Here is an 11,459-nt window from a genome sequence, read left to right on the forward strand (position 1 = left end):
GACCCTAATCTTATAACTCACAAACTTAACACTGACCCTTTAGTCAGACCCGTTAGACAGAAGAAACGGAACTTAGCCCCGGAGCGCTGGAAAGCAGTCGACGAGGAAGTCGAAAAGCTCCTCGCGGCAGACTTCGTAAGGGAAGTCCATTACCCGAGCTAGGTGGCCAACCCTGTGCTGGTGAAAAAAGCGAACGGCAAGTGGCGCATGTGCGTCGACTACACCGACCTGAACCGAGCTTGCCCGAAAGACTGCTTCCCCCTTCCTAGGATCGACCGTCTAGTGGACGCGACCTCGGGACACGAATTGCTAAGTTTCCTGGATGCCTACTCAGGCTACAACCAAATCCGGATGGACTAGTCCGACGAGGAAAAAACCAGCTTCATAACCGAATTCGGTATATACAGTTACAAGGTCATGCCCTTCGGGTTAAAAAACGCCGGGGCGACCTTCCAAAGACTTGTAAATAAGCTGTTTCGGCCCCTGATCGGCACAAAGATAGAGTGCTATGTAGACGACATGGTCGTCAAAACACAGTTTTCGCAAGAATTAATACAAGACTTAGATTCTGTCTTCCAAATCCTGCGTCAGTATAACATGAAATTAAACCCCAACAAATGTGTCTTTGGCGTCACCTCGGGCAAGTTCCTGGGCTACGTTGTCAATCGACGTGGCATCGAGGCCAACCCGGACAAAATACAAGCCATCCTAGATATGAGACCACCTCGGAAAATAAAAGAAGTCCAAAGGCTAAACGGCCGCATAGCCGCCCTAAGCCGCTTCATGTCCAAATCGGCAGACCGCTGCCTACCCTTCTTCAAAGCGATCAAAGGCAAAGGGTTCGAATGGACCCAGGACTGTCAGCTCGCGTTTGACGAGCTAAAAGGCTACCTCGCCAAAGTACCAACCTTAGCTCGGCCCGAGGAAGGCGAAGTCTTAGAGCTATACCTCTCAGCCAGCGACGAGGTAGTCAGTTCGGTACTAGTAAAGGAGGCAGACCGGGTCCAGCGACCCATATATTATGTTAATAAAATCTTGCAGGGAGCAGAAACAAGGTACCCGCAGATAGAAAAGCTAGCTTATGCCCTGGTGATAGCAGCACGGAAACTCCGCCCGTACTTCCAGGCCCACACCATCATCGTCCTGACCGACAAACCTCTGAGGCAAGTCTTACTCAAACCCGAGGTTTCCGGCCGGCTGACGAAGTGGTCCATCGAGCTCAACGAGTACGATCTCCAGTACAAGCCAAGAACTGCCATCAAGGCCCAAGCCTTGGCAGATTTTATCGCGGAGTGCACATTCAACCCCGGAGCCCCTGAATTGGTCGAGCCCGAGGTCCCCAGTTCGGGCGAACTCGGAGCTCTCAAGCCAAACGAGTCCGAGCCCCGTGAAGTAGCAGCCAGCGTGGCTTCCCTCCTGGTTAGACCAAGCGCAAACTGGGATGAGGAGCCCTGGATCCTTCACGTGGATGGCTCCTCGAACCAACAAGACAGCGGGGCTGGAATAGTGCTACGCGGCCCGGGCAGAACAAAACTGGAATACGCACTACGCTTTGAGTACGCGGCATCCAACAACGAGGCAGAGTACGAGGCACTGATAGCCGGGCTAAACCTAGCGCGCAAGGTCGGGGCAAAGCACGTGGTTATCTGCAGTGATTCCTAGCTCGTGGTCAACCAAATTACAGGCGAGTACGAAGCGCGCGAACTCACTATGATTGCGTACTTGGCAAAAGTAAAGGAAGCTCTGCTCAACTTCCAATCACACTTCATCAAGCAAATCCCGAGGTCCGAGAACGCTGAGGCCGACGCCCTGTCCCGACTGGCTAGCACGAGCCACAACGCCAGGAGAACCGTGTACGTAGAGGACTTGCCTCGGCCCAGCATTCTCGGGGGGGCAGAAGAGGTCGCTCCCGTCACCGAAGCAGAGCCGAGCTGGATCGACCCACTCGCAAGCTTCTTGTTAGACGGAACCCTCCCCGCGAACCGCAACACAGCCAAGAGGGTGCAGCGTCAGGCAGCCAAATACGTCATGATAGACGAACGGTTGTACCGACGATCCTACACGCTCCCCTATCTGTGATGCTTGCGCCCAGCCGAAGCCGAGCTGGTACTCCGCGACATCCATGAAGGCTTGTGCGGCGGACACCTGGGGGCAGAGCCCTCGCCCAAAAGGCACTTCGACAAGGATACTACTGGCCAACGATGAAGACAGAGGCAATCGAGCTCGTCAGAAAATGCGGCAAGTGTCAGAAGCACGCCAGCATCCACCATCAGCCCGCGGCCGACCTCAAGTACCTCACCAATCCATGGCCCTTCGCCCAATGGGGCATCGACCACCTGGGGCCATTCCCACCAGCGACAAGCGGGAGAAAATTCTTAGTGGTGGCAGTAGATTATTTCACAAAATGGATAGAAGCCGAACCCCTGGCAATAGTTACGGCCCGAAACATACAAAACTTCTTTTGGAAGAACATCGTATGTCGCTTCGGGCTACCTCGGGTACTGATCTCCGACAATGGCAAACAGTTCGAAGACATCAATTTCCAAGAATGGTGCCGAAGTATGGGAATTAGTCAGAACTTCACATCGGTCGCACACCCACAGGCAAATGGCCAAACAGAAGTAATGAACAGAGCCATCCTCCGCGAACTAAAAGCGCGATTGGACCGAGCCAAAGGTTTGTGGGCAGACGAACTACCAAGTGTTTTATGGGCACACTGAACCACGGAAAAGACCGCCACGGGTGAGACCCCCTTTAACCTCACCTATGGCACCGAAGCAGTGATCCCGGCGGAAATCGAAGTGCCTACGTTACGACTAGAAGCGTACGACGAACGGACAAACGAGGGCGAGTTGCGCACCAACCTCGACCTACTGGACGAAGTGAGAGACCTCGCGCACATCCGAACTGCGGCTTACCAACAAAAGGTAGCTCGGTACTACAACGCGCGAGTAAGAAAGAGGGACTTCTGCGTCGGCGACCTGGTTCTCCGTAAGGTCATGGTGCCCGAACCCGGCGTAGGGAAACTTGGGCCGAACTGGGAAGGACCCTACAGAGTAATGAAAACACTCGGGGGGGGGGGGAGCGTACGAGCTCGGAACCCTAGAGGGTAAACAAGTACCCCGAGCATGGAACGTTGTCAACTTGAGAAGGTACTATCTGTAGGCCACCAAAGCAAGTACGCCGAAGTCATTTCATAAAACGAACTGAGGGACCGAAATGGTCAGTTCGGCACAAAACATAGCTCGAAGACACCAATACATGAACAAAAAGACTTTTCATTTCAAAACAGATGTGTACATTTCATTTCATTTCATTTCACAAGCCCGGGGCTACTTCATCGTTATCAGAAGCCTCTCCGACAACGCCCGAAGGACCTGCCTCCCCCTCGGAGTCTGGTTCGGCATCCGCGGCATTTGCCATCTCCAGAGTGATGCGCGAAGTGGATATGGCGCTAGTATCGAGGTCAGGGTACGTATTCCGGATCATCCACCGACTCAGCTTGAAACCCCTCCTGTAGGAGTCTACCATCAGGTCATCGAAATCCGGCGAAGCAATGTAATCGCTGACAGCCTTCTTCCTCGCGTCTTCGATGCCTTGAGAGAAGATCTGAGTCCTCTCCCTGATATCCTCCTGAAGATATTCGACCTGGTGCTCCAGGTCCAGCTTCATTTCCGCCATACGCTGCACCACCACCCCCATGGCCTCGGCGTCCCTCTGGGACCTCGCCTGCCTAGACCGCGCACGGCGAGCAGCAGCATCAGCAGCACGAGCATTTTCCTCGGCAGTCCGAGCGGCCTCCTCGGCAGCTCGCGCCTGCCGCGAGCATTTCTCCACCTGGTTCGCCAAGGCGTGATTGGAGGAGTTCACCTATCAAAGGAAAACGAGGTCAGAGAAACGAATGTAAAAATAGAAGCCAAGCTCTGAAGAAGGGATCACTTACCACCATGGCATGAGTAACGGCACGGCAGGCCACTTGGTGCAGAGGGAGTTCAGTCCACGCCGCGACTTCCTTAGGAAACATCGCCTCCTTACTCCGTTGAAGAGCATGCACAGGCGACAGCACGCTCCTGAAATCCCCCGGGGCCTCCGAGCCCGACGGCCCAGCTCGCATATGAGCGGACTCGGAATAGGCAGGAGCCCCCGTGTGTGTGGTTTCTGCATAAGGACCCCCCGTGTGTGTGGTTTCAGCATAAGGAGCCCCCGCCGGCCCCTGCATAGGAGGAACCATCTCAGGCCCCTCTGTCGGACAATCCGGCACCTCAGGCTCCGCAGCTCGGGATGGCTCGGCGCGAGCTCACTTGGCCACCCGCTTTCTCCTCTTCATCCCCTCGAACAAGTGCGCACCTCGTGACCCTCGAGAATCCATTGTACCTGCGAAAAGGAGTTCGGCATCAGTAAGACGTAAGCGAAGAACAAGACAAGATCACTAGGAAAAGAACCTACCCGAACTCAGGCCCGCAGCAATAAGCTTGGCCTCCGTCAGATACCATTGGCAATCCAGCCCAAGCCGCGCCCATTGCCGGAGGCCCTTCGCCGTCTCCTCATCAAGTGTGATGCCGGAATCAGGAGCGGCCACTCCCCAGCCGGTCTGAAACGGCCACCCCATTGCACTTCACACCCCGAAATAGTCCCGCTTCCACGCCGGGACCTTATTGGGGAGTCCGTGTAAGAGCTTGAAGCCCGGGCGAGGGGACAGGTAGTATGCCCGCCTACGCCCAGGAAGGGGACCCACTTGCTTTTTTAACATTAAGATAGAAGAAAAAATCTCCAGATCCAGAGGGAAGTTCTCGTCGCAAAATAAAGAGATCGTTCCCACTAAGTTCCTAACTCACTACCGAGCCCAGGACAGGTAGTATGCAAACTCCCTGCGCCAAGACGGAACCGTTGTCACAGGGAGTGGGGGGCAATTGATGAAGGGAAATTTGGCCCGACCTCGCGATCGCCCGACACGTGGCAAAGGCAAGCAGCTCGGGACAGTAGAGCACCCAAAGCGAACATCGGAAGCAAGTCCAAACTCACTACCGAGCCCGAACTCCAGACCGCTGTACTTAGTCCGAGCTCCTTGTTAAGAGCGAGCTCCCTGTCAAAGGTCCGAGCTCCCTAAAACCCGAGCTCCCTAAGTCCGAGCTCGGTACTAGGAGCCCGAGCTCCCTAAGAACCCGAGCTCCCTAAATCCGAGCTCCCTACTAGGAGCCCGAGCTCCCTGATTAAGAGCGAGCTCCCTGTCAAAGGTCCGAGCTCCCCAAGTCCGAGCTCGGTACTAGGAGCCCGAGCTCCCTACTAGGAGCCTGAGCTCCCTGTTAAGAGCGAGCTCCCTACTGAGGACCTGAGCTCCCTGCAAGGAGCACGAACTATACTGGGCCCCAAGCCTCACAAAGCTGACCCGAGCTGACCCGTGATAGCTCGGAACACTCCAAACCGAACTCAAGGCACCTCGCTCGCCACTCCAACACCACTTCCAAAGCACCAGGCCAGCCAAACGTACCCGACACCAAGGACGTCTTTATCCAAGGGCGACGTACCTGACTGATTTGGGATCTGACGCCTGACAGCCGCATTTCAAACGGCTTCCTACCACCGCCACCTGCAACCGTCGTCACTAGCCGCAGAGACGGCTCCGACAAAAGGAACAGTGGCGGTTCTATCCGACCAGAGGAAATGACACCCGAACTGGCAGGAGTTCAGAAGTAATCATGCCCGACCTGACGGAGGCCTGGAAGTGAGTGCGCGAGGTGGTTATAAAAGGCTTCTACCCCCCAGGGACGAGGTATGCTAACTTCCGCGCTATCTGGTTATTCTTGCCTTTGAAGGATTCTAACTTGAGCTTCAGAGCCCTTACGCCGGGTTCTCCCCGGAGCTTCTCTTCTCCTCCCGTTTCAGGTCCCTGTTACCCATTTCAGAGGCAAGGTCATCAACATCTAAGACCGGCCAGATCATGCATCATCACTATCCATTTTAACCAATCCCCAAATATTCCATGTGAGTATATATATATATATATATATTGTTGGGAGAGTGAAAGAGGAGGAAGGAAATGACAGGGAGATTGAAACTTCCTCTACAGTATTTTACGATATTTTTAAATGACACCCTAGAGGTAATTTTGTAAATGTAAACGTTTTCTATCCAGGTCAATGACGAAAGGGGAAGGTTTTTACGATTGTAATAAACTTCAAAGGAGGTTTTGGTACTATTCCAATGAGTTCGGATTTCCTGCACCTGGTTTTGTGTGTGCAAGGGGTGCATTCCCAATCAAATTGGGACACGTTAGAATTTGGATAGCACTCCAACTCAAATATGCGAGCCATTTAAACGGCCCGTTTGCCTCTATTAGTTTTTTTAATAATACTTGAAAAATAAAAGAAAGGGTGAAAACTTTCCGCAACCGCAAGATTCTTCGTTTAGCAGAGAATGAAGAAAAAATCAGAACTCCAAATAGAGAGATATACACTCTACATATCTCAAGAAACATGGGATGAAGAAAATAGAAAAGTTTATTGTCAATGGGCACAAATCTATCACTCCATGAATGCCGATCTATCACTCCATGAGTATTGAAAAACGAAAACAAAGAAAACTGTTGCAAGCCAAACCAGCTCTAACTTGGTGCCAATGCATTAATAAACGATTGCAGACCTAAGGGTGGAAGTCATTTGCAAGAATTGTTTCAGGTGCCCATCGTTTCTTATTCACTTGAGTACTCTGCTTTTTTCAAAACACTTGCAACCCATTATGAACTGGATTAGGTAATGACTCCCTTTTTAAGTCAAATTTATAAAATGTCAACTTTATTTTTCTAATGATGTTATTGAGAAAAAAATCATGAACAGAAAAACAATGGAGACTTCACAATAAATTAGGAAGCATGTTACAGAGTAATTAACGTCTACTAATTTTGCTTTTGAACTTATCTCAACTTGAAGATTTCTGAATCTTTACCTCAATCAATTGGATAGAATATACACTATAAAGTCATCATAACAACAAGATTTGTCGGTTTGTTGCTTCAGTTCTCATTTGCAGAATAAGAAACACTGAACATTGACTTAGAGAAAGCAAGTTTAGCATGGAGGAGCTATGCTAGCACTTCAGTATAAACAATTCAACACCAGAATTTTTTTCCCCTGCAATCGTTCGTTAATGGCATTTGCTCCATGGAAGGGCTACGTCTGAACAGTTTTCTCTATATTTTTTACCGTCTGTCGAGTTGGGCGGTCAAAGTATCTATTTTTATTCTTTCTTTTAAATTTTTAGTTTGAAAATTTTGAGATATTAAAAAAATGAAAACGGTCCCGTTAAATGACTCGCACTTGTGACCTGGGATACCATGCGAAGTCTGACATGTCATGTTTCAATGTAATTCGGAGTCCACCACAGCACACACATAACCAAGTGCAGGAAATCCGGACAATATTCAATATATATTCAAATAGTAGTAAAGATCGATTGCTTACGCCCTGTTTGGCATTGTTTCCACCTGTTTCTATTTTTGAGGAAATTCCCCTTCTGGAACAGGAATTTTGTTTCTTGCTCTTTAAGAATAATAGAAGTGTTCGGCTATTTGTTCCACGGGCACAGATTTCTGTTCTATAGAAACAGAAACAACCGTTTGGATAGCACAAATATTTCTTAATATTAATTATGCAAATCTATCAACAAATTTTGCATTATTGCTTCATTAAGCCTAAAATTAACAAAAACAAAGTCATTGTGAGTCTCAAGTCACATGAATCATAAGGGTTCATTTTCCAATTATATTATAAAACAATGAATAATTATGGATATTCAACAGGAACATTGAACTACGAGATCAATTCCAAGGGAATCCAGGTTGGGAGTTGGGAAAAGGATTAAATGAGTAGATGGAAACTCAGATCATTAGGAATTTCAGTGTAAATAGGATTTCAAGTCATTAGGGAATAGTTAGAGTTACAAAAATCAACCTGGTTTCATTTCACGCAACCCAAGTTGGGAGTTGGGAAAAGGAGTAGACGGAAGCTCATATCATTAGGAATTTCAGGGTAGATGGAAGCTCAGATCATTAGGAAGTTGAGAAAATAAACCATACCTGTGTAAATGAAAGTTGTCACTAAGTAAACATCAAAGAGTTGTTGCAGCATTCACCTTGAAATAATATTGGTAGAGAGGAAAATCGAATGAGAGGCAAAATAGGGTGCCCAGTAACAAAGAAAAAACGATGATAAGGAAGATAAGCAAAGCAATGTTTACGTCAACAATAAGCAAAAATGGTGCAAAACATGAATGTTCACCTTTGTCGTTCATTGTCGACAATGAGCAAAACCGAATGCTCACCGAAGTCCCTAATCGTTCGCCAAAAATCCAATGCTCACTGCTCCTTAGTTGTACAACAGTAGAGAGAAGTCAAAGTAAGAGGAAAGCCATTAGGGTGGAGTTTATTAAACTGGGCAAAATGTCTAAAATGCCCTTTCTCTCACGTGGGAAGCAAGGCATACGTGTTCATAAATTTAAAATTTTTTGCTAGATCCGTTTCTATTCCACAAAAATGCCAGTACAACTTGCCGAAAAGGGACTAAATAAACAAAACAGCCACGGGAACCTACTTCAGTAAATATAAGGAAATGGCAGTTGGGGTGGCAGCAACCAAAATTGAGTTCTTACCAATAGAGTTTAATTTCAACCAATAAAGGCATGTACAAGAAGCAATCAAAGAATCTAAAACGCCATTGTCGTGCATTAACTCTTGAATCTTGATTGGTTCCGTGGCCGATTGTACACGCCTTTGTAAATCATCCCGTTTCCTTAAGACGAATTTGTTGTCCTTGTCAAGTCAGAAAGTCAGTTCAGAAAGAGTTTTAAACCTTATGCAGTCCTGGTTTTCTGTCCGTTCATGGATGCTTAATTGGAAGCTAGGTTACTCTCGGACTCTTGGTGAAGATTAACTCTGCTCTCTCTCTCTCTATGCTCTTCCACCTTGACTTTAGACTTTGGTTGCTATTTATAAGTTATAATTAGTGATGAAACTATTACTTAAAAGGGCTCATCTCTTGCTTTTTCATTCTTGCACTTTCCTTCGGTCTGTAACAAGTTCTCCGTATCAATGTAAATCCTTGTACATGCGAGAATATGCATATAAGGGGAGGACGTCTGTTACAGATTGAATGGAAGTATAAGGATCCATTTGGTTCTTAGTTAGAGTAATTGGATTTGGAATCAAAATCTCTAGAAATTAGAATCGGTATAATTTGTTTGGTTCAGACAGGAATCAAAATCTAAATTGAAATAAGTTGGAATGGAATTTCATTCCTAAGGAAGGGGAGCAGGAATGGAAGTGGGATTCCGATTCTAGACCCCTGTTCTCGTGAACCAAATGGGTCCTAAGAGATCCAAGCTCTTTTTCCTGCATGTAATGGAACACTTGTGATCAAAGACTAAGGGGATGTTTGGAACCGTGGCCGTTTTTCTAAAAAACGGTGCCACGTCGGATCTACATAGGCATTTCAACAAACGACCATGTATCTCATTGTTTGGTTCAGCCGATTATTAAAAAACCAGACATGCCTCGAAAATCGGGACCGGCATTTCATGCATCGGTGAACCGTTTCCCCCAACGGTTGACTGATGCGTATCCTATGTGCTGCCTACGTGGCATAAGCATTTTTTTTGTAAAAAACAAGTCTTAAAAGCATAGGCATTTTTTCTTGAAAATCGGTCCCAAAAAGCACCCACGCTTCAAACACGAAAGCATAGGAAAATTTTCAGGGTGTTTTGCAATACTACCAATGAAAGAGTTTGGGTTAGAGATGCTAACAAGCATCACTGGGCTGAGCAATGTGTATGATTTTGTTTTTCAAAACAAAAAACAACGGGCACACCAACAAATTTGGAAAACAAAACCAATTATCTTGACAAATAACCCCTTAGCAGATTTCTTACTCCCCATCCCTGAACGGCTAACCCTACCCTTCCAAAAACAACACTCGCACACCAATAAAAAGAAATAAGAAAGGAGATGAGTGATCCACAACGTTTTGGATTGCAAGAATTTATTTTTTGGTAAATATTTGCTTCTTGTTACTATAGCCAGATACTCATCCAATGCGACAATTAACTCTTTGGAGAGTTGAAGCTTTAATTGAGCTGCTTTCACTTAGCTGCTTAGAAAGTTAGAAGTCTGTAAAACAAGAAGCATCACTCTAAAGCCAATTCTTTGGCTGAATGACAGCGTCCTTGGGCTTTCTGGTTTGTCTATGTGGGGTTCACTTTACAAAGCCAGAAGCCACTGCACGAAAGCCTCACCAAACGCGCACTTATTTCCTAGGAGGGGCTATCTGAGATTCTGAATTGGAGTCCGGATCTGCCGTGTGAATCTTGTTGTAGATTCAATAGACTTTCAACAATGTCCCAGTTTTAGTGTGAATGCTCTTTCACGTGTGATCGATCGATCACTAACACAAGTCACAAACCTTTAGACCTTTTACATTAGTCACGCACGACCAGGAGCTCTTCAAGCTTCAACCCTGCTGCTCATCTCTTACTTCCTATTTATTTCATATTTCGGGCAAGCATAAATATAATTTAAAAAAAAAAACTAAAGAAAATTGAATACAAGTGTAGCTAGCTAGAAACCATATCAAGACTACCATCTTCTTGCTTAAAAGAGAAGAGAAAAGAAGGCTATCTTCTTAACCTTGGTAGAAGTACAAATTAACAATTAATGGAACTACACAGAAAACATTATTGAATTAAACAGGCAGTAAAGAGAAGTAGCTCTTAGCTCCAACCTGGACTATTAATATACATTCAAGCAATCCTCCCAAGAGTGTACCTAGAAGACAAGCCATGGAGGTCATGGCTCATAAAAGACCTCTCAGCATATTTCAGAGGAGAAGGATTGACCTGCAGGAACAAATAATTCCCAGAAAAAAGATCACCCACATGAACTCCACTTTCCTTGAATCTCTTCACAACTTTATTCCACGAAAGCCTAGCAGCAGTAAATAACTTGGCTTTTCTCCTCAAGAATCTCCTTAAGCCCGGGATTCTGATCCTCAGCCTCTTCCTACTGCCCAACTTTCTAAACTTGGGCCAACTTCTTGTCCTCCCAAAATCTCTCTCTTTTCTTCTTTCTACATCAAAAACACCTTCATTTCTTAACCTCTGATAGGAAAACTTGATGGCTGAAGCCATTTCAATGGCAGACATGGTGGTGTGTAAGGAATTTAAGGAGAACCCAGATGCAGCTGGCAACTGGCAAGTGAGAAGAGATGGGTCGCCTTCCTTTTTATCTTCTTCACGCGATCTTATAACCCAGATGTCATTTATTTATTCTCTCTTTATTTCTGCACGAGAATAAGGTCCTCGCACAGACTACTGGGTGTATTAAATGCAGCAAGGAGCTGATGAGCTATAGTCCGCTGGTACTGGTGTCTGGTGGTTGGCTGCTAGGCGATGGTGAATGGTGATGGCGCATTTAT

General features: G+C 46.9%; 1 protein-coding gene across 1 annotated transcript; it reads right to left on the reverse strand.

The window, feature by feature from the left end:
• Positions 1-10,600: 10,600 nt before the first annotated feature.
• On the reverse strand, positions 10,601-11,459 carry LOC148792000 (uncharacterized). The gene has a single exon (XM_088902971.1). The coding sequence runs from the start codon at positions 11,185-11,187 to the stop codon at positions 10,786-10,788; it is 402 nt and encodes a 133-aa protein (XP_088759097.1). The 5' UTR covers positions 11,188-11,459; the 3' UTR covers positions 10,601-10,785.

This window comes from Nelumbo nucifera, chromosome 4, assembly GCF_055504915.1.
Source record: "Nelumbo nucifera cultivar China Antique chromosome 4, China Antique-T2T, whole genome shotgun sequence".
Classification (NCBI taxonomy): Eukaryota; Viridiplantae; Streptophyta; class Magnoliopsida; order Proteales; family Nelumbonaceae; genus Nelumbo; species Nelumbo nucifera.

Excerpts from the sequence above, each read along its gene's own strand:
- LOC148792000 (XM_088902971.1), bottom strand. The coding sequence starts at position 11,187 with ATGTCTGCCATTGAAATGGCTTCAGCCATCAAGTTTTCCTATCAGAGG.